Source organism: Artemia sp. Qi Xiang Cuo, chromosome 2 (genome assembly GCF_049724085.1).
Source record: "Artemia sp. Qi Xiang Cuo chromosome 2, ASM4972408v1, whole genome shotgun sequence".
In the NCBI taxonomy this organism is placed as follows: Eukaryota; Metazoa; Arthropoda; class Branchiopoda; order Anostraca; family Artemiidae; genus Artemia; species Artemia sp. Qi Xiang Cuo.
The window spans coordinates 75,527,989-75,552,278 of record NC_142795.1 but is presented as its reverse complement, the minus strand read 5'-3'; the positions used below and the strand labels follow the sequence as shown (position 1 = coordinate 75,552,278).

At 35.6% G+C, this 24,290-nt stretch overlaps 2 protein-coding genes across 5 annotated transcripts in view; one reads left to right on the top strand and one right to left on the bottom strand.

Moving 5' to 3' along the window:
- LOC148955625 (neuropeptides capa receptor-like) overlaps positions 1 to 3,053 on the top strand; it is a 219,690-nt gene extending 216,637 nt beyond the window's left edge. The window contains exon 8 of one of the 2 annotated variants that reach the window (XM_089108277.1): positions 2,624 to 3,053. In XM_089108277.1, coding sequence (XP_088964403.1) covers positions 2,624 to 2,814 — 191 coding nt within the window. In that variant the 3' untranslated portion in view covers positions 2,815 to 3,053. The remainder of the gene's footprint in view (positions 1 to 2,623) is intronic. The other variant, XM_089108276.1, reaches the window with a different exon arrangement.
- A 17,906-nt stretch (positions 3,054 to 20,959) lies between these two features.
- MED25 (Mediator complex subunit 25) overlaps positions 20,960 to 24,290 on the bottom strand; it is a 101,707-nt gene continuing 98,376 nt past the window's right edge. For 2 of the 3 annotated variants that reach the window (XM_089103246.1, XM_089103239.1), the window contains one exon: positions 20,960 to 23,692. In XM_089103246.1, the coding sequence (XP_088959372.1) occupies positions 23,609 to 23,692 (84 nt within the window). In that variant the 3' untranslated portion in view covers positions 20,960 to 23,608. The remainder of the gene's footprint in view (positions 23,693 to 24,290) is intronic. The other variant, XM_089103243.1, reaches the window with a different exon arrangement.

Sequence of the window (24,290 nt, the reverse complement as noted above, 5' to 3'; positions counted from 1 at the left end):
CCCAAGGCATAAACTACAACGCTTACCCCTGGGCCCTGGGGGGCTGTGTCGACACCGGAATTTTGTTATCTGAACTTTGAACTATTTTTAACAAAATTTCTACCTCAAAATTTTATCTGATGCATTTAGGGCGTGGAGGGGGGGGGGGCTAGCTGCCCTCCGATCTCTTTCGACTCTTAAAAAAGTGAACAAGAACTTTCATTTTTCAATTAAATGAGCCCTCTCCCAAGTTTATACGAGCATTCCTTCCATAAGAACCATATATGCCACCAGAGCATTATTTACAACGCCTGCCTCCGGGCCCCAGGGGGTTGCATCAACACAACAATTTTTCTTATCTGACCTTTGAACTTTTTTTTAATGAAACAGCTATTTTAAAACTTTTATCGCATAATCTTGGGGAAAAAAGGGTGTGTGAGGGGGGGGCTACTTGCCCTCGAATATATTTTGACTCATAAAAGTGAACTAGAACTTTCAATTTCCAATCAAATGAGCCCTCACTGAAGTTTATACGAGTATCCCTTTCACACGAACCATATATGCCTTTAGGGCATAACTTCGGGCGCCTTCTCCTGGGCCCTTAGGGGTTGTATTGACACTGGAGCCTTTCTTATCTGACCTTTGAACTATTTTTAACAAAATATCTATCTCAAAATTTTCATCAGAGGGGTTTGAAAAAGAAGGCGTGTGGGAGGGCTAGTTGCCCTCGGATCTCTTTTGACTATTAAAAAGTGAGCTCGAACTTTCAATTTTCAATCAATTGAGCTCCCCTCTGAAATTTATACGAGCATTTCATAAGGACCATATATACCCCAGGGCATAACTAACAAAGCCTGCCCCCGGGCCCTGTGGGGGGATGGGGTTGTGTCGACACCTGAGTTTTTGTTATCTGACTTTTGAACAATTTTTAACTTAATGGCTGTCTCAAAAATTTTATCAGATGCATTTGAGAAAAACAGGTGTGGGGGGGCCTAGTTGCCCTCCTGTCTCTTTTGACTCTAAAAAAAGTTTATACAAGCATTCCTTCCATAAGAACCATATATACCCCCAGGGCATCCTCAAAGATGGCTCTGGTTGTCACCCTCAAAGACCTAATTTCCAGAATTTTCAACTACGTTGACAAAATGGCTATCTCAAAATTTTGATTGGATAGGTTTGGGGAAAAGGTGGGCGTGAGAAGGGGGGTTAGTAGCCCTCCAATCAATTTCGACTATTAAAAGGGGTACTAGCAATTTAAATTTCCAATCAAATGAGTCCTTTTGGAAGTTTCTACGACAAAGCTTTCTATAAAAACCTTATATACCCCCAGGAATAACTTAAAACCCGTGCCCTGAGGGCTATGGGGGAAGTGACCACCTCAAAAACATAGTTTATATGTGGAAATCCGCTACGTAGAACAAAATGGCTATCTCAAAATTTTGATTGGATGTGTTTGGGGAAATATTGGGCGTGGAAAGGGTGTTAGTTGCCTTTCTATCACTTTTGACTTTTGAAAAGGGCACTAGAACTCTCGATTTCCGATCGAATGAGCCCCCTTTGAAGTTTATACGAAGACCCGTTCCATTTGAATTGCCTCTGGAAAAAACAATAGGAAATAAAAAATAAAACATTGGAGCCGTGTGGTCTACAATAGGCAACGCTATAGCGTTGCCTCTGATAAAACTTATCTGTAAACTGGCAATTTTTGTTATTTACAGCTCTTGTTTAAGGCAGGCACATGCGTAACATTTTTCTTTTGAAAAGTTTACAATTGAACTTTTATTTTACATTCGAATGTGTCTCTCCCGATATTCTATGATGATTAGTTCGATACGACCACCCCTGGAGAAAACAAAAAACAAATAAAAACGTATTCGTGATCTCAAAATTGATATCAAAATTCTGTTTTTTAAAGTTTCGGTTACTGTTGGGCCGAGTCGCTCCTTACTTACAGTACGCTATCACGAACTGTTTGATTGGACAGTAAAAGCAGGCATATACGTATGAGTTAATTTTGGGTCCTTTTTTTTGGGGGGGGGTACAACGTATGGTGTCGCTGCAATCTGTTATGTTTCGTCAAAAGGGTTTTTAGGTTATCGACGGTGCCATCGGAAAATTTTTTGGAGCACTAATAGAAGTCTGTTGGTACTTGTTAAGAATCCAGTAAACACGCGATAAGTGGAGTTTCATAAATGCTAATGAAATAAAACAAAATAGGATGAAACATAATAGTTCAGAAACAAATTTGGGCTATATATTTGCACATTAGGGGGGGGGGTAAACATAGCATATATAAATACGTAACCTAACCTAACCTAGGTACCTTTTTTTGCCCCTTCAATCCCAAAAACTAAAGTTTAAATCTTTTTCATGCAGTGAGCATTACCTCACTATGCAGCGAATACTTGTTTTTCATTACGCATCTTTGAGATTTCGATGCGGTCTTTCCTGCGTGTTTATTGGAATCTTAACAAGTACCGTCTTTTTTTTTATCAGGTTCAACATGGTAATTTCTCACTTTCATCTTTTTCTATACATTTATATGTCTTATGTTGCAATGAAAGGGGGTATAGCCCCCTGACCCCTCCTTGGCGTCATACGTATGTATTACAAGTGTTTTTAAATCCAATATTTTATTTTCTAGGGTATGATGCGGTATCGCCAAAAGTTTTTGACAAGGATAATTCTAGAGCCCGATCAGGAACCCAATCGTCACAAGACACGCAAGAAACTGATTCTGGGAAAAGTATCAAAATGTCTGCAGTAAAAAAATATGTCAATTTTAATGACAATCTTATTAACAGCATCCATAATGTAGCTGAAAGTGGGGTTTGACTTAAAAAAAAAACCATTAATTTGGCTGTAACCAAGAAAGAGGGGTGTGCTATTATCATGACTACAAAATAGCAAGCCTGATTATTACTTAAGCAAGTGGAGTGCTACTTTGTTCAAATTTGAAGTGTTGTTTCGCCATAAAATTTTTCGTATTTAATTACATTTTGAGCGTGAAATTTTAATTTAAATCTAGACCTAAATTTAATTTTATTTAAAACCCTATATTATACACTAGACCCTCGAGTCCAACCTTGAAATCTTTACCCAATGGCATAAAAGGCTGGGAGACACATGGGGAATTGTAAAAATGGTAGGCTGTTCCCTATATATTTTGATCCTTGGGAAGGGGTACTTAGATATATATATATATATATATATATATATATATATATATATATATATATATATATATATATATATATATATATATATATATATATATATATACATATATATAAATATATACATATATATAAATATATACATATATATAAATATATATATATATATATATATATATATATATATATATATATATATATATATATATATATATATATATATATATATATATATATATATATATATATATATATATATATATATATATATATATATATATATATTTGCAAAGTTAGACTAGCAAAGGATGTCTTTTGACATGCAGTTTTTCGAAAAAAAGAATGGCTAGTTCTCTTCTTAGCAATACTAAGAAGGTAACGATTAAATCAAATTGACATTTTTCCATAAATTCTCGGTGATACTATACTCGGCACATTGAAATGTTCTTTGTTACCATTTATTTTCTTTCATAGGTATGCTGATAAATCAAACCATTCACCCATGTATAAATAGTTGTGTGTTCAAATTTTTAGCATGGAATGTCAAAATAAGATGCAATCAGTTTAAGAAAGTCTAGCCGAGTGGAATTTAGCTTCATAATGGAAGTTTATCGCAATACTATGTCTTTCTGACACGCATGTTCGAGGACTATCATGCAACTTACAATTGCTTACAAACTACTTTCTCTGATTATTGCAAGGTCAGATCTGAACGTGCGTAGTTCAGAGAAATTTCTTTTCATCATTGCTTTGTCCTACAACCCTAATTTCTTATTAGAAACATCTGAATTTCGATGCGTTCGTGTCCAAAGACAGGAGTAAGCCCTTGAGGAAAGGAGGCGTTCTGTCGTATTTTGCAACCAAAGACTTAATATCCAATCTGTTAGAATAAGCGGATTATATCCATTGAAGAAATCAATTTTGTCCTCCATTATTTGGTTCTCAAAAATTAGTTTCTCTTTGTTCCAAAATTCCTCACTTTTTTTTCTCACTCGCACATGTTGCTGGGGAATGGAACTTATGATATCAAAACTGGTAAATTGTTTCATGGATACCTACGAAAAAACTTGAAACCCCCCAATAATTTGGAGAAAAAATATAATTTGTTAAGTAGCTTCTGTTGCTCGTTTTAAGTGTCAAATTTTCTCTTTACTTTGAGTAGATAGTTTTTTTTAATTAATCCATGCTCGTTTTTAACATAAGGAAAACAAGAGAAATAGTGATCCATTGCACTTCATAATATGTTCCACATTAATATTTTTCAAAACATACTCACTTTGAAACCTTATCATCGAGTAAAAGTATGAACCTAGTTAATGGTAAAATTCAAAATGTTCTATGCTTCCTGTTTCGCCACATTTACTCAGGTCAATTTTATCCCTGATATTTAAGGTGCTTTTACTTCAAAAAAAATATCACTTCAAGATTAGACTCTTTGTTTTAAAACTTTCAAAAGTGGAAATGAATACACCCTCTACATCTGCAAATAGGAAAGAAATGGAATCATTAAAGAATAGGAAGGAAGATATACAGTGAATATTTTTTTTTCAACCAGGTTGCACTTTGGGAAGTGCTCCTGGTTGAAGAGGGAAATCTGCTCCAGGAATCATTTAATTGTTTTCATTTTTATTTCCAGTATTTAATTGAAACTCTATTTCTTGTGTTTTGGATTCACATATTCCTTGCTTTTTGGATTCACATACTAACACATAAATATTGAACTGCCTTTGCGTACAATACCATACTGACTTCTCTCTGTATTCCCTTTTCTAAAGATTTCTTTAACCAGCTCCAAAAAAAGAATTGACATAAATGTGCTAAGAATTGTGACCGAAATTAGTTGCATCATAGGCAGCGCGCTAGCGCTGCCTAAGTAATGAACGATGTGGGCACAATGTGTTTTTTTTCTTCAGCCGGGCACTTCGTATCAAAGGATTTGTCGTAGAAACTTCGAAAGGGGCTCATTCGATTGGAAGGCTAATGCCCTTTTTAATAGTCAAAAGTGATTGGAGCGAAACAAGCCCCCCCGCCCGCGCCCCACATTCCCCCAAACACATCCAGTCCAAATTTTGAGATAGCCATTTTGTTCAGCGTAGTTGATTTCCAGATAGAAAATATGTTTTTGGGGGGGACACTCCCCCACAACCCTCATGGTAAGGGTTTTAAGTTATGCCCTGGGGACATATAAGATTTTCATAGAAGGCTTTGTCGTAGAAACTTCAAAAAAGGCTCATTCGATTGGAAATTCAAAGGGCTAGTGCCCTTTTTAATAGTCGAAAGTGATTTGAGGGCAACTCACCCCCCCCATGCCCATCATTTCCCCCAACACATCCAATCAACATTTTGAGATAGCCATTTTGTTCAGCGTAGTTGATTTCCAGATAGAAAATACATTTTTGAGGAGGACACTCCCCCACAACCCTCAGGGAAAGGGTTTTAAGTTATGTCCTAAGGGCATATAAGAACGATGTTGGCACAATGTACCATTTATTATTCTTTTTCCTTTATAGCTGGGCACTTCATATGGAAGGGATCGTCGTAGAAACTTCAAAAGGGGCTCATTTGATTGGAAATTGAGAGTTCTAGTGCCCTTTATATTAGTCGAAAGTGATTGGAGGGCAACTAGCCCCCCCCCCGACGCCCATCATTTTCCCAAACACATCCAATCAAAATTTTGAGATAGCCATTTTGTTCAGCGTAGTTGATTTCAAGATTGAAAATATCTTTTTAAGAAGGATACTCCCCCACAACCCTCGGGGCAAGGGTTTTAAGTTCTGCCCTGGGGCTATACAAAGTTTTTATAGAAGGCGTGGTCATTGAAACTTCAAAACAGGCTCATTCGATTGGAAATTTGAAGGGCTAGTACCCTTTTTAATAGTCGAAAGTGATTGGAGGACAACTAGCCCCCTCCACGTCCATCATTCCCCCAAATACATTCAATCAAAATTTTGCGATAGCCATTTCGTTCGGCGTAGTTGATTTCCAGATAGAACATATGTTTTTGAGGAGCACACTCCCCCACAGCCCTCAGGGCAAGGGTTTTAAGTTAAGACCTGGGGGCATATAAGGGTTTAAAGGAAAGCTTTGTCGTAGAAACTTCAAAAAAGCTCATTCGATTGGAAATTCAAAAGGCTAGTGCCCTTTTTAATAGTCGAAAGTGATTGTAGGGCAACTAGCCCCCCTCCCAGGCCCATCATTCCCCCAAGCACATCCAATAAAAATTTTCAGATAGCCATTTTGTTCAGCGTAGTTGATTTCCGGATAGAAATATTTTTTTGAGGAGGACAATCCCCCACAACCCCCAGGGCAAGGATTATAAGTTATGCCCTGGGGGCATATAAGGTTTTTATTGAAATCTTTGTCGTAAAAATTTGAAAAAGGGCTCATTTGATTTCAAATTCAAAGGGATAGTATGCTTTTTAATAGTCGAAAGTGATTTGAGGGCAACTAATCCCCCTCTCACGCCCACCTTTTCTCCAAACACATCCAATCAAAATTTTTAGATAGCCGTTTTATTCAACGTAGCTGAAAGTTTTGGAAATTAGGTCTTTAAGGATGGCAACCCCTCCCCCCAAAGCCCTCAGGGCAAGGGTTGTAAGTTATGCCCTGGGGCATATAAAGTTTTTATTGAAGGTGTTGTCGTAGAAACCTCGAAAGGGTTCATTCAATTGGAAATTGAAAGAGTTGCTCCCTTTTTTAATAGTTGAAAGTGATCGGATAGCGACTAACGCCCCTCTCACGCCCACCATTTTCCAAAACACATCCAATCAAAATTTTGAGATATCCATTTTTTTCAACGTAGTTGAACGTTCTGGAAATTTGGTCTTTTAGGATGATAACCCCCTCAGAGCCCTCAGTTAAAGGGTTGTAAGTTATGCCCTGGGGGTATATAAGGTTTATAAGGAAAGTTGTTGCATAAATCATAGGCAGCACGATCGCGCTGCCTAAGTAAAGAACGGGCACACTCAAGAACGAGACAAGGAACGATGACTAAGTAAAGAGGAGGAAACTCCCCTACAACCTTCAGGGCAAGGGTTTTGAGTTATGCCCTGAGGGCATATAAGAACGATGTTGGCACAATGTATTATGTATTAATTTTTTCCTTTAGAGCCGGGCACTTCCTATCGAAGGAGTTGTCGTAGAAACTTCAAAAAGCGCTCCTTCGATTGGAAATTGGAGTGGCTTGTGCCCTTTTAATATTCGAAAGTGATTGGAGGACAGCTAACCCCCCTCTCACGCTCACCATTTCTCCAAACACATCCAATTAAAATTTTGAGATAGCCATGTTGTTTAACGTAGTTGAAAGTTCTGGAAATTCTGTCTTAGAGGATGACAACCACCCTAAGAGACCTTAGAATAAGGGTTGTAATTTCTGCCTTTGGCTCACATAAGTTGCTCGTAGAAAGCGTGGTCGTTTCCAAAAAGGTTTATTTAATTGAAAATCAAAAAGCCTAGTGCCCTTTTTAATAGTCGAAAGTGATTGGAAGGCTTAACACTTTTATAGTAAAGATCGATGTGGGTATCATGTATTATTTTTTGTTGTTGTTTTGCACTTTACTGAAAAAAATACAAATCAATGTGCATTATCAGTTTAATATACATATACTGATATTTAATAATCAAAATGTTAATATTATTTGATTTATTAAAGTTATAAAAGTAAAAACATTTGAATTTTTTTTAGTAAAGTACAAATTTTGTTCTGGCCTTGGGAAGGCATAGGGGTTTTGCGCTCAACTTATGTTAATTTCTGCTCGTTTTGAGTTTGACTCGGTTATTTATTGTAATTTTTGTTCGTTTTGGGTTTTAGTTATTTATGGATGCTGATTTGTGGTAGTTTCACGCTTGGTAGATTATTCGATTTTATTTTTGCGCATTTTTTGTTTAATGGAGTTATTTACTTTTCTTTGATAACTTATTTTGTGGAATTTTTTTTTAAAATTAATTTCACATAATGCCAGCGCTACTTGTGGTACATTTATATTTGCATCAGCATGCTGTACGAAAAATATGAATACATTCTCTCACAATTTAGAATTTTTTTGTGGAAGTATAATCGGTTCCAACCCATTCTCTTTTACTATTGTTATCAGCTTTTTGTCATGCATCACTAGGAGACCGAGCTTTGCTTGTGAAGGGAATTATAGACATAAAAACAATATTCAGTGTAATCCATCACTCCGGAAATGTATACCATCATATCCTGATTTACACAAGAAAAACTTTTGCGTAATTTTTACAGAATTCATTTTTTTTACAAAAATACAAAAGGGAAGGTAATTTTGACACTCTAGGAGTCAATTTCCCCTTCTAATTGGAATCTCTGGCAATTTTTTGTTAATTTAAGGCTACTGCCGCAATGATGCAAAAAAATTGTTCAGATTTTCCGAATATTCTTTGTCAAATATTGCCCAACTGATAATTCTAACTTTATTTTTTGAATATTTTCAAATTTGAAACTCAGTAGCTATTTAATTGTGGGGAATATGTCACAATATAATGTTACACAATCTGTGATAATGCTTTGACTTATCCTGTATCTTTACTTAGACAGCGCTATTCCGCTGCTTATGATTTTTGTTTCGATAAATCAATGAACCCACAAATAAATCAATTTAATAACAAATCATAAACAATATTTCAATAAATCACGTATATTATAAGTTTAGTACAACAAATTAAATCTTAAAAAGTCAAAATCCATTCAAAGTTACGGGCAAATGAATATCGTGGTACTTGGGGCTGTTAGAGTTATGAGATTGAGCATCCTGTGCTGGGCGTGAAAGTTGGGTGAAATGGAGGGGGGATATGTACTTTAGCATTAGTGGTGAAAATGGCTGGAAAATGCCGACTATATACGACATTCACCTTTACCCACCCGAAGGCTTGTTTACGCTATACTAATGTTGTCAGTAGCAGCTCATTGCTGACAATTTTAGTAAAAGCGAAGCACCAGCACTCATATTTAAGATTGATTAATGTGTGTTTATTGTTTATAATGCATTGCGTAATGTTTTTAAATCCACCAAGTAGCGAGTTTGTTAGATAGCTACTTTTCTTCACTTATTCTTAAATAGCATCTACTTCAATAGCAACCCTTCTTGCCCCCCCCCCCCCACCATAAAAATTCTCTAGCTACGGCCCTGTTCGTTAATTAGTACAAGCTATGCGTCTTCAATGAAAAAAAAAACCTTCTCAACTTCACGTATTAGCTTTAAATTATAAATCCCGAATGGAAAGACATCAACAATTCCAAAATCTATTGCCAAACAAAAATGAAGGAGATGGATCTGTTGGATTTAGTAAGGAATTTTGGTAATTTAGTTATGACTACAGGCACGAGAAATTTCTCAGTGACTGATTGATAGAAAAATTAAGTTTAAATGCAGAGAAAAGTTTTTGCCAGAGCTCTTTCCTCTGGCAATTTGGCTCTACTTTCAAAGTTTTTTTTTCACTCAATCTCTTGGAGTTTTCGTAACTACGACAGTAGTCCAAGCCAAAAATAAAGTCATAGAAAAAAACAATATGGCTAGTTAGAACACAATTTCGCAGTCTTACTCGGGTATTGCGTATATTTTGAAAGGTGTAAGACCAAGTGATTCAATTTGTTTGGGTAGTGCATTTCCCAATGATAGGCAGGGACGTGCACAGCTGGTGGGGTCCAAATTTCTGGGCACTTCTTAAACGACTTGTAATTTTTTGCTCCCCCCCCCAAAAAAAAACAAACCTTTATATGTGCCTATCCTGAGGTTTAAAAATTGTTAAAATTTCATACCAATTAGAAAATTGCCTGCACTAGGTAAAGCCAATTTTCCTACTGCTTATAATCCTTCTTCTCCACCAAAAGTTGTGTGGTTCTTAGCCCCCCTCTCCCAAAAGAAACAACTGAAAGTTTCTTTTTGTTAACTATATAACTCTAGATCATAATATCCTTGGTAATCAATACTAGGTATAAAAATCGATCTCTTTTTCATTAAAAAAAGAAAGAAGAAGAAATAATCAAACGTAAAAGAAAGAAGAAGAAAAAAAGTAAAAGAAAAAAGAAAGAAGAAGAAATAATCAAACGTAAAAGAAATAAGAAGAAAAAAAGTAAAAGGAAAAAGAAAGAAGAAGAAATAATCAAACGTAAAAGAAAGAAGAAGAAAAAAAGTAAAAGGAAAAAGAAAGAAGAAGAAATAATCAAACGTAAAAGAAAGTTTGTAATAAAGAATTCACAGTTTTTGCTAAATTCCAAACAAGTAAACTATTCAGTTTTGATTTACATGTTAGAGTTTATTAGCATATAAAATCTGTATGTAATCGAAAAAGGGAACACTCCCAAAATTGGCTATAATCCTAACAAAATTTGCACCAAGAAATTTATTCTACTTGAATATCGAATGACGGATTGTTCTCAATTGACGCGCCATATAAAAACTTGACTTTTTGGTGGGGAAATACTTGCCATGAGAAGCTATGTGGTTGTAGAGACACTGAAACAGTTAACCACCACCGAAACATTCACCATCAATTCACCAGAAAAATCACCAACACTTCACCAAAAATCACCCCCCAAAAACCAAGAAAATCGGTGGTCAATAATGATAGGCTATACACCAATAACAAGTGAAGTATTAAGTGTTTATTTACATGTTAAAATTTAGTAGCATATAAAATCTCAATATTTCTAGAAAGAGGAAACACGCCCAAAAATGGCCATAATTCAGGCAAAATTTAGATCAAGAAATTTAATCTACTTGAATATCGATTGACGGATTGTTCTCAAATGACGAGCCATATAAAAACTTGACTTGTTGGTGGGAAAATAGTTGCCATAAGAATCTATGCAGCTGTAGAGACAGACACTGTATTGTGACACCAGGGCTTCCACTTTCCCCAAATTTTCGGAGATTTCCCCGAAAATCTATGTGTCTCTCCGAAAAAAAATTTGGTTCCCCGAATCCCCAAAATTTCCCCGAAAATCACTCAACCACAGTGTCACCCCTAGTGACAATTCCTAGCAAACACTACTTTACATACCATAATTTTTCACTACTCTCTTGTTCGTTAATTTTCGTCTCCTGTGTTACTTTGCATAAAAACCAGACTAATACAATTTAAGTATAGACGGCTCTTTATATGTTCATGAAAGTAAAATTTTCCTTCTTTTAGATTAAACAATTTCGAATGCAATATTCCAAATGTTATAAGATTCTTACATTTACATCATTCGTGGTCAAGACAATATTGACAAAATTAGCCAAGAATTATACTTGAAGTTGTTTAACGGAACACTCAGTTGGATTTTGAAATTAAACTTCTAAAGAAGGAGAATTGTTTTGAAAGCCAAATCATAAGTTTAAATGTGTTTTTTTTTTGCTATTTTTGATTTTGGACATACTGTATTAATGTTTAATACTTAATGATTGAACGCATAATATATTGAAGGATTAGATCTTTTTGCCAGGAATTCTTACCATATAAATTTTTATTTCTTTCGGTGTGTAAAATTTAAGTTCTTTTCTTTTTTATCTGAGAATTGTATTTGTCATACCACCTTTTATCCTCAAACGTAGTCACCCAGCTCTCCCTTCACAATTATTATTCTGGTCCCTTCACCCGTGTAATATTTTCAGTAAGCGTAATATTTTACACTGCAGTTTTAGGATCTTTTTACGGTCTTACGGAAATTTTACGAAAAATATTTTCTGCTCAAATTCGGGATAGCCAAGTAAATTTGTTTGAATATCTAGGCCTACCTTTACAACTTATAATGCTTGAACAATTAGTAGCCCTACATGAAGGCTAATTCTGATATAGAAACAAAATAATTTAAAAAAATTGGGGTATAATTTATTTCTTCTTAAGAACTATCCCTAAATACAATCTTCTTACTATAAAAAAAGTACCACCCCTCCCCCTCCTAATGAGGCAAAATTTAGCTATAGACTATGTACAAGGTTGGGGAATAGGAGATTTTAAAAATGTATGTTCCGAGGGGGTATTTTCCACAGGGGAGGGGTGGGTGTTTTCCAAAGGTATTTTTCGCGTGGGTACTTTCCGAGGGGAGTATTTTCTGCGGGGGGTGTTTTTTTAGGGGGGTATTTTTTGTTTTTTTTCCGTGGAGCTATTTTCTGGGGAGGGGTGGGGGGTGGGTAAACACCTAAGACTTGGAAGCAGCATGAAAAATAAATAAGGTGTCAATTGTCGACAAAATTCCCTTAAATTTACGTCAAATTTTCCCTTGAATTCCCTTTATTAAGTGTAAATTTACTTGTTTAATTTAGTTCTTGTTTGTTTTAAGTTTTATTGTTGCCCTACTTATAGGTTGAATTTTGTCTATTTAATTTACCTATCTAGAAACCTCAAACAATATTTGTTTTTGTTTTAAGTATTATTAATGAATTACTGAGATTAATGACTTAATCAAAAATTGCTACTTGTATTTACAGTTCACATGTGTTGACTATTTTTTTAATTTTATTATTTTTTTTTTTTTAATTTGAAAACAATTTTGAAGTTTTTGCCGCAATATCAGCAAAAACCGTTTTCAGCTATGGGTTCCAATCCCGTGCTTTGGCTCTAAAGCCTACTCTGTAAAAGGCTTAATTCACTACGCGGATCCAAGCCCTACTTGAGCCTGAAAATTAAGCTAAAACCAATTTTGGCTCCCAAACTTTCGCAACGAAATTCCATTTTGTTTTTTCCCTCGAATCTTGAAGACTTGTCCCGAATTTAAATATTCAAGAGTGGAAGCCCTGTGTGACAGTTAAGAATGTGTGAGTGTGACTAAGGGTGGTTGAATTGAAGTAACACTAGCAAAAAACTGGAAGAAAACTGGCCTACTCAAACGCAGATCACGACTTGGGCCTTTGGCCTTTTTAGGCAACGGACACCACACAATGCTATTGAAAAAGTTACACAAATAGTTATTTTAACATAATATGGAGCAGAACTATACGCAAAAATGTATCGCGGAAGGTCAAATATTTTGAGTCTAACAAACTCGTCAAACCAAATCAGAAACAAGCGAGTTCTACGAACCTAAAGGTAAATATGAGGGGAGGGGAAATCATTCGAAATTTAGGAGGGGCTGAAGGACCCTACTCGTGTGTTTGTGCATGATAAGCGATTTCATAGTGATTAAAATGGACAAAAAAGTTTTTTTTTTCTTTTGTATTTTCTTTTACAGTAAGAACAGCATCGTTTTCAGTTTCATTACCGAGTTACAATACCCCCCGCTTAAAATGTCTCCCAGTAAAATACCCCTCGCGGCAGGATGGTCTCCAATAACTTCCGCCTTATAAAAAAAAACTAGAACTCTCAATTTCTGATGTAATGAACACCCACCGAAATCTTTGCGGCTATGATGTGGGAACCATAATGGTGGGAATGAAGAAGGGACAGTCTCCCTCCTATACGGAATAAAATCTGCTCATTTTGGGGTTTAATGTTACTCTTTGCTTTCTTAATAACAACATAGACCAGAAATAATCCCATAAATCAAGAGGGATTAAAGATCATTTTCGTACTTTGATGCGCTTTTTAAGTTTTTTGTACCACTGCCCCCAAACAAAAATCCTGGTTATGGGTCTGGGGATTATATATCAATTTCTACTTCCACCATCCCCGCGTATTTCCCTTAGAACTAATTATGTATTTGTCTGAAGCCTCAATGAGACCTGGGATGTTTTGGCATTCAAATGCAACCTTTGAGGAATCTCCTTCCCTTCCTAACTACAAAACAATCAGAGAACCCCATTGTAGGGGTTTAAGTTTCTTTTTAAGTTTTGTAATTTGTCCATTGCTTGCAGATAATCCTGGTTCCCTTAGAACTAATTCTGTATTTGTCTGAAGGCTCAATGAACCCTGGGATGTTTTGGCATTCAAATGCAACGTTCAAATTAGCTGATATTGGGAAACATACAGACATCTTTCGCGGGGGAATTTTCTACAGCGGGGGATTATCTGGGGGAATTTTCAAATTGGGGGGGGGGAAATTTTGCGAAGAATTACCCTGAATTCTTCTACAGAATTATTTCTATTTGTCTTTCTTCCTCTTTGGATGCACAATTTAACATATGGAGAGAATTTTACGGTAGAATTGTCCAGGGAAAATTTTCAGTGAGGGTCAAATTTTCTGGCGAGATTTTCCTATGGAAAAATATGGTTAATGTCCACAAAGATGCAGCAAAGTGACACCTCCCTTCTTGTTGCACAAAAATTTCTGGCATTTATTTTAGTCCATCAAACATAACCGGAATCAACTTGGTCACTGTTAGGACACTACTACTCTCCTTCCTCCCTCCTCAAAACCAATAATGAAGGCATAGACGGAATGTATACGTTAGAACTAAGAAGAATTAGACAACAAGTCCTCAAAAACTCATTTAGTTTTCATCTGAAGGCTCACTGAGGCTAGGAATATTAGGCCATTGAAATACTTATGGTATCTTACCCCCCTCCTAGGGACACAACGATCTACCACCCCTCCTTAATAATAGATCTCCGCATTATGAAGCAAATCACTTCAGTTAAATAAAGGATTAAAATAAACGCTACACACGTTGTTGTGCAATATAAAGGGAGCAGTCACCTTGCAGCACCCTTGTGGACATTGCTATTTCGTCGGAAATATCTTGCCAGACAATTTGATCTCCGCTGAAAGAAAATTCTTCCTAAAAATTTTCTCCCCACTGAAAATCACCCTTGAAAATCCCCCCTCCCCCCTGCTAAAAACTACTCCACGAAAAATGTTCGTATGTTTTCCAATAGCGAATACTATCTGTAAGCAATTGACAAATTACCAAACTTAAAAAGTCATTTAAATTTCTACAATGGAGTTCTCTTATTGTTTAGTAGTTAAGGAGGGAGGGAGATTCCTCAACGCATGCATTTGAATGCCAAAACCTCCCAGCTCTCATTGAACCTTCAGATAAATATAGAATCAGTTCTAAGGGAGAGACGAGGGGAGGGTGGAGGTAGAAATTGATGTATAGTCCCAAGGAGCCATAACCAGGACTTTTGCTTGAGGTTTTTTTTAAGGGGGGAAGGGAAATACAAAAAAAAACTTTAAAAAACGTATCAAACATGTAAAACTGATATTTTCTTCCTTAAAATTTCTGTTCTACGCTGCTATTATGAATGTAAAGAGTAAAAGTAAACCCCATAGTGAGCCGGTTTTGTTCCGTATAGGAGGGAGACTGCACAAACCTCATCCATACCTCCCCTCATGGTCGAAGAAACCTCGGAGGGTGTTTATTAGACCAGAAATTGAGAGTTCTAGTCCTTGTTTTATAAGTCGAAAGGGATTGGAGACCAGCCAGCCATAGGGGGGGGGAGTTTTTTTATGTGGTACATTTTCTGGAGGAGGGACGCTGGCTCCCAGAAATATCTGAGCGTCTACTTTTAACGTAAACGACAGACTCCCACCAAACGCTCCTGACAAACCTGAGTAGCATATAACCCCTGAGCTACAAGAAAGTTTAGCATTAGCTGGTAAGGCTAAGGCTAATAATGACCAATTAAAAGTACTGATTCAAATACTAGCACTGTACAAACTATTTAAATTAATTTAACCACCGGTTTTCCTAAGAACAGCCCACTGTTCTTTTTCTTTTTTTTATGTTAGATTGATGTAATTACTACAGTGAGTGGAACAGATTTGCGAGAGCAAATATTTTCAAATAACTATTGATGGCTTTTTAGCGGACATATAAAAGTATGCCACGAGAATTGCAAAGTTCTTAGAGTATTTCTGGTTCATTAACGCCAGAATTGATCAACTGAATAAATATAGAAGTGCCATGAACCTATGCAAAGGAAACAATATAAATAACATTCAAGATTTACTAACGCTACTACTAAAAACTCATCACAGCACCAACAGTATGAGACAAACAAAGCCGGGCACCTTACTCCTCCATTCTATCTCTTCAGAGCTTCACTCTTCAATCCCTCCCGTTGATTCCCTAATTTCTTTAATTCTTTCTTTTAAAGAACTTTTGGTACTTGTCTATTATGTAAAACACACTCGAGAAGTGAAGTTTGGTGACAATAAAATATAATGAAAATAGAAAACTTTATTAGTAGAATTATGAAGGTCATATGTGAGTTATTGAATTGAGAGATTCCGCGTCGGCTGACCGTCTCAAAGACAAAGAAAAGTTCATTATTAACGCGATTCTGACCTAGTTCATTTTAGTTAAAATTTAACGTGATTCTTGAGGACACCGGTTAGTTTGCTTTGACTAGTTACAGAATATAGTGTCTCACCATGGATGTTCAAGAATCATTTCAGATTGTTGGAAGGGCTACAACACAACTGAGCTGGAACAAGCAGGTTTCACTCATTTGGATGTGAACCACAAAAAGAATTTTGTCGACCCAGAAACCGGCGCCTCTACCGAAAAGGTGGAGATAATGTGGGGTTCCGCAAAGTGGAGGAACTAACGGCACCAAGGTACATCCTGCCATCATTTACATTCATACTTAGTAGAATACATGCGCCGGGTGGCAATAAAGGCAGAAGGCTGAGTTCATTTTAATGCGATTCTTGAGGACATTTCTGCGTTCTAGGAGCATATTTCCAAGTTGTAGTTTTCACAATTTTGCTAATGAAGTATTGTATTTTCATCATATTTTTTTCATTAGGCTAAATAGGTTTGGTTAGGTTAAAATAGGTTTGTTTAGATTACATATTTAATATGCTATGGTTTACCCCCCCCCCCCCCTCTAATGTGCAAATATATAGCCCAAATATCGTTTCTATAGCCCTATTTTATTTGCATCATAATTCTGTTTTATTTCATTAGCATTCACCAAACTTCACTTCTCAAGAGTGTTTTATATAATAGACAAGTACAAAACTTTCAAAGGACTTCTGGCTTTAAAGTCAGAATTCGAAGTTTTGACAAGATTTTAAAATTGAAGACTCAAAAGTCGTCAAACATCTCCAGAGCATGTTAGTTGCTTCATTATATTAATCTAAGTAAAACAATGAAGATCATAAATCCCCCACCTGCAAACCCCACCAGCCCACCAGCGAAATCTCCAAAGTCGCTTACTCTAGGGAGCATCTAAAAGAGTCGATCGACCAATTATATCATCTTCTGCAAGAATGTAGTTCTGGCTCAAATTATCATACAAGATGGATTTCTGATTTGTCAACATCCTGTCCATCAGCTTTTATCCTTTGGGGCTTGCAGTTCTATTCATCGTGTGCGAATTAAGAAATTTTGCTGGTGTGCGGGATTTATGATCTTCAAATTTTCAAAGTTTTGACAAGATTTTAAAATTAAAGACTCAAAAGTCGTCAAACATCCCCAGAGCATGTTAGTTGCTTCATTGTATTAATTTAAGTAAAACAACGAAGATCATAAATCCTGCACACCAGCAAAATTTCTTAATTCGCATACGATGATTAGAACTGCAAGCCCCAAAGGATAAAAGCTGATGGACAGGATGTTGACAAATCAGAAATCCATCTTATATGATAATTTGAGCCAGAATTACATTCTTGCAGAAGATGATATAATTGATGGATCGACTCTTTTAGATGCTCCCTAGAGTACTATTTACAGAATAGCTCTGAGTGATGCTTAATGTACTTGTCAGGAAGATGTGAAAATCGAGAAGTGTAAATTCTTATGGAGAAGTGAGGGGAAAACTAATATAATTAGAAGGATTGATTCGTAGAATAATATTGCAAAAGAATAGTAGCTGGTCTGTCAATCACGTAAAACTCAGAAAGTAAAGTTATCTATTTTACCTACTCTAATATATCTAATATAAAGATGTCATTTCAGACTCAAGCACTAAAATCGACCGAGCTAAATCAGGCTAACGAAAAAACTTAACTCGATGAAAACTAAAATAACGCACAACTCGACCCAAGAAAACGTTACCCGAATGGAATGGAAACCATTATGAACCGTCCTGCTTTACCGATTTTGGATTGATTGACTCAGAATGAGGCATAAATTTCTCTGATTTCATGTGAATTAAGTCTTTTGCTCCATTAAGGCTCTAGGAAGGCCAAGGGCTGTCTTTACTTCATTTTACTAAAATTGAGCTTAGCATAGTTTTATCGGACTGGTTTACGAAAAGAGAAATTTTCCTGATTCATTTTCTGGATTGGGCTATATGTGTATTTGTTTTGGCTTAGCAGTCTATTTTCCCAGGCTGGAAAGGCAGACCCTTTCAAAACCAATTTAAAATTCGTGATTCTGACAACTAAGCGTGATTCTTTTTAAAAATTAAAGCAAATTTCAAAGGCGCTCGAGCATCTGTAGAAAAGACCATTGCCCAGCCCTCTCCTAAGATTTAAAAAAAAGACATTTTTCTGGTATTTCAATTAAAAAAAAGAACCCCCCCCCCTTGATTAAAAACAAATTACCGAATTGCTACGAATAAATAAATGAAGACTGATCGAACAGAAATTGAAATGAAATAATCGTATCTAACATACAAATAACAGATACTACTATGGAGGAATAGATGAAACCGAAAAGTGAACAGAAATTACTACGAATAATCAAGTGAAACTTAAAATAAATAAAAGAATATCTTGAATAAAAACATCTAAAATGATCCCGATATTGACTACCATCTGTTCACAAAGGAAAAGATTCGATAAAAGTATTATCCTTTCTTTTACAAGAGCTGTAAATGAAATTGGTTAGATTATTAATGTACCAGCTGATTTGCAAATCCTTTCTTTTCTCCTTTCAGTACATCCATAATGAATTGTTACTCATGTTTCAATATGTTTTCAAATAGACTTTCTTTTATTACTTTTATTGAGTCTTTGTATTTCGCAGTTTTGTACGTACTGAATTCAATTTTCCTGATCGACTTTTGTTATTTTGCTTTATTACCCCATTCTTATAGTTTCATCATAACCTTTTTTATTTTTATTTGTGAGACACTAAGAAAATCGTTTGTGAAAAACATTTTATGAAGAAAACTTCATTCCATCTAGTAATGTCTTTAATACCTAAGGGGCAGCTGTCACTGATCAGTAGTGTCAATTGGGAGGGGAGCAGTAGGTTCAGGGAGGCAACTAATGAAACCATTTTTACAAAATCTTTTTGTGTGTTTTCACCCCCCCCTTGAAACAATCCTTTGATTAACCTATTGCAACCTATTAGGATAGATTATGTCGGGAAATATGAGTAACTTGTTCTGCTACATAGAATGGTCACTTTCCTGACTCTCTTTCTGCATCCAATCTATCGAAAAGGCATTACAAAGAGTAACCTTAAAAAGGAGAGAATATTGAGACCTGTCATATTGTTGTATTTCAATGAAATATCGGATTTTGCACCCATTATTGTTTTCTTCTTCTGTGAGACACCGGTTAAGACTTCATCTATGGTAGGCTAGTAATTTTCCCAGAGTTTAAATTTGCGTAGATTGAATTTTACGACTTTTATTTTGCTCGTTTGATGTATGTGTAGATTTAGAAGACAGGACTAAGCTTTCCAAAGTAAATGTTTCTTTTTCTCAAATTACCCATCCTAATTTTAATTTAGTAGACAACAAATTTTCTAGAAATAAAAAAACAATAATATTGGCCATTAATCCATTTTTTTTGGTGACTGAAAAGGCAGGATTGATTTAAAACAATTCTTACCTCCAAACCCATGAGAACTTGAATCACCCATTATTGTTTTCTTCTTCTGTGAGACACCGATTAAGACTTCATCTATGGTAGGCTAGTAATTTTCCCTGAGTTTAAATTTGCGTAGATTGAATTTTACGACTTTTATTTTGCTCGTTTGATGTATGTGTAGATTTAGAAGCCAGGACTAAGCTTTCCAAAGTAAATGGTTCTTTTTCTCAAATTACCCATCCTAATTTTAATTTAGTAGACGACAAATTTTCTAGAAATAAAAAAACAATAATATTGGCCATTAATCCATTTTTTTGGTGACTGAAAAGGCAGGATTGATTTAAAACAATTCTTACCTCCAAACCCACAAAAACTTGAAGACTGGGCTACAGTACTTAAGCACAAGCTATTCTCCAAGAAGCTAAAAACTCGGAGTAGATGACATCGCAGCAGGGCCAACCACAAGACATGTAAGGAATCTGGGGTGTCAAAGTGAACCAACGTGCTTGGCAAAGCGTAAACTTACTTTTTTATGTTTTAAATACAAAACTATTAAGATTAGTTATAAAATCTGCCCTAATTTGTAGTTGTATGCCTGTGGACACTCGTTAGTTGAAAATTCCCGATGCATAACCTCTTTTCCGCCTTTTCTATCCCTGAAGCGATTATTCCCATTGTAGTTGTCTAGTTGGAGTTCCCTTCCACTTTCCCATTGCTTTGAATAGGATTCGGAAAATGTTGTCTTAGGCGTTTCTCCTTTTTACATACTATTTCCCTTAGTTGTTGACAATAATTCTATCCCTAGACAGGATTTCAAGAATCTTGACTAGAAAAGACTCAAAAGAAAGATGGAACGAATCGTCTTTCTTTCTTCATGTTGGCCACAATAAATCAAATGGATTTTGTTCTTTTCCCACCTCAAACATACTCAATGCACTCACTTTAATTAAGCATACAGGTTTCAGGGCCGCAATTTATTTTTCCTTCTTCCTCTGCCTCTCAAAATATCTAGAAGGTTCTTCTCGTGCATTATAGACCACAGTGTAAAGCCCTTGATTCATCCCTATTCATTTCGGAAAATATTAGTATCAAATGTCCAGTCACTTATGAACAAAATGGAAGCGGTTTGAACTATGCTTGAAAAATGAGCTTTGAAAATGAACACAAAAAAGAAACAAATACTCAGTAAAATCTTTATTGCGTAAATACTTGCATAAAAACCAGACATAAAAATTACTGGAAGTGTTTTTTTTTCTTTTATTAGAAATGGTGGAGGATGTTTTCCCTTTTTGGACAATAACTCTTTAAACTTATAAATCTGAAATCTATCAAAGGAAAAACAAACTTTCCTGCATCAAATATATAGGACTGAAACTCATTTTATTTCTAAGAAATTATCATAAGATCTGTAACTACTCCCTAGACCTTTTGGCTTGTAGTAAGTCTCTTTAGAACAGTAGCTTTGTATTTAAATAGCCATCAGGAAAACTTAATTTATCTTCACTTTTGGAACGAAGAATTTAATAAAACAATTTTGATTATTTAATCAAATTTATTTGGATTTCTTTAATCTAAAAGATTTTTTTCTTGGATTTGTTTCAAAAGTTGTTTTTATTTGTCATGTTATGCGTCATAGAAGACTCCAAAATAATTTTGATATGGCACCTACTTCACTGCCCTAGCTATGGTTGAAGAAAACCACCGATACCACCAATACGCAGTAATTACCCGTAGACAATGTATGAAAAAATAAATAAATAAACTACTCTAACGAGACATACTTCAGATAAACAAAATTTCAGAAAAACCTAGAAAACTAGGGTCGGGTCAAAGGTAAAACAAAAATACTATATTTAATACATAAAAAAGAACAAAAATACATTCAATAAAATGAAATCATTAAACAAAGGACCTTTAAATGTTTACAACAAAACAAATTAAGAACACATTCTTATGACAAGCAAAGAAACATAAAAAAAATTAATCAGTTATATTAGAATAGCAGCTGCTTCATATCAACGGCATCCATTCACAAAAATTAAGGATGAGGGGGGAGGAAGCAAAATATATTTTAAAAAACCTATGGCGGGAAATTTGTCATTTTTTCACCTAAAAATATTAAAAAAGCCACTTTCAATGAAAATACCCCCAAAGGAGGGGTTTTTCAAAATATAGAAGGGAGGCACATGCTCTCTCCCCACAATTGTCGCCACTCCTTCCTATCAACGTGTTCTTAAATTTCAAGAGCTTAGCAGACACTCTGTTGAGCTGTAAAATATTGAACACACTGCGAATACAAAAAAATTTAATACACGAAAAAAAAGATTAACATAATTTCTTCCACTATCAGGTTTTTAAATGCACTTGTTCTAAGAATCATGGCTGCCAATGAGAATTTTACAATATCCTAAAAAAATTATATATATACGTAATATAATTTTTAGGGTCCAATTTTTGCAGTTAATAAAAGCGTTAACTTTTCTGCATCCCGATGAAGTTTCAAAGCCAGTTTCTGCTCACAGTTTATTATGTTTTGCCAGGAAGTTACCCATTGCGACGCAAAAGGGTAAGCTAGTTAACGAGATTAAGCTTGTCCAGTTATCCGGACTTCCACCGGAGCCAGGAAGGATCGACGACAAGTGGAGCGACGTAATCCAGGGAGGAAAATATCCAAACTGTCTAAAGTCGTAAAAAATGCTTCGATCATTTCACACGGGTCTGTCAGCATTGAGCGGGCTTTCTCCCTTTTCCCGGCCAGTTCTCAGCAAAGAAGGAGCTTCGATGAATGAGCAAACTTTGAATGCAAAACTGTTTGTGACAGATGGGTTGGGCAGATGAGTTGAAGACGTGCGCAAAATGTTGCTATGACTGAAGACTTGATAAAACTGGCCAGATCCGCTAGAAAGAGCTATGATTTGTACCTAGAGCAAGAAAAAGCCTTGAAAGAAAAAACTGAGAAAGAGCGGCAAGATTTGGAGGCAAGAGAACAGCTGAGAGAGCAGCAGCTCGCTGAAATCTCTTTGAAAAGACAGTCAATAGACTCTCAAAAAATCTGTCGAAGAAAAAAAAGAAACGTTTGGTTCCAAGGAACAGGCCGCAGACGAATCGCTGAAGGAGCCTCATAACCGGCTGAAAAAGGCATTGAAAAGAAGGAAATGGTCGAAATACAGCTAGCGCAGGCCATGATAGATGATACTCTGTCGATGCGTGCCAAACAAAGAATGGTAGCTGCTACTCTTGAAATCGCCCAGCAGCAGTTAGAGTCAAAGAAACAGTTGCTGATCACACCTCTGTTCCAGCACAAGGCAGTGCAAAATATAGAAACATTTGGTTGTGTTTTCTAGTTACCGTACCCTTATCTCTTTCATCGTATTTTTGTATCTGATTTTTTGGATTCGAAAGTAAAGCGTTCAGAAAAAAAAAGAAAAAGAAAGCTCCTCCAATGACATGATGATTCTCAAGTGGTCTGTTTCTTGATCATCACTTGACCTTTGATCATGGAGAGATGTCTGCAACTGATCGTTCTCAATTTTTATTATTATTATTATTATTATTTTTTTTTTGTCAAGCGTCATTTGTTATTGTGTCATTGCTTTTTCTTTCAAAATCTTTCTGAAAACTTGGGGGTCTATTTTGGGTCAAGAATGATCCTTAGAGAGATCCCTTTTTTGACTAAAAAGAGGTCCCTAAGTCCCTATTTTTTACCACTTGAACCCGTGGCAGCCTTGGAAGCATGATAATGGAGAGATGGTTTTTAAATCCCACCACTGGTTAGAATAACATTTTACAAATTATATACATAATTTATACACAAAATAAAATAGAAAAATCTAAACAAGTAAAAATTTAAATAAGCATACTAGATTAAATCAAATAAGCCATCATCAAAAGGAGGACCTTGCTGATTCATCGCCCCCATTTGGTTGCGTTGACTCATAGGATTCTGAAATAAAAGTATAAATATGATATCACAATAAGCACAATAGCTCCTTATAATAAGACAGTAAACAAATAAGACAAAACTTCGGACAGTTCTCTGAGTCAATTTGCGCTGACCTTTCTACTTTACAGGGGGCTAAATTGATGCAATAAAAACAATCTAAAGAATAAGGGCAGAAGCCATACTGTATCTATATCAAACAGTTTGTGGTAGCGAACTGAAAAAGAACAGACTCATACTAATAATAGCCGAAAAAAAAAGAATTTTGGTGGCAACTTACACATAAAAATAATTGATGTTTTTATTCATAAAGTTCACTGTGACAAGGATTATTTATCAAAATTTACGAGCCTGTTAAAATTTATCGAATTAAAGGAAAAGGTGGAAAAGACCAACCAAGAAGGAGACAGTTTAAAACAAATCCCATTGACAAAATTAAGCCAGTCAGAGAACCCTTTTAGAAAGGTTTCTAATTCCTATCTACAAAAAGCGAAAATATATTTTTTTAAAGGTTAGTTACGGACACGTATTCTGATTATCCAGGGATGATCATATCCTAGAATAGAAGGGATGGATTGCTCGAATGTAAATTGAAACTTCT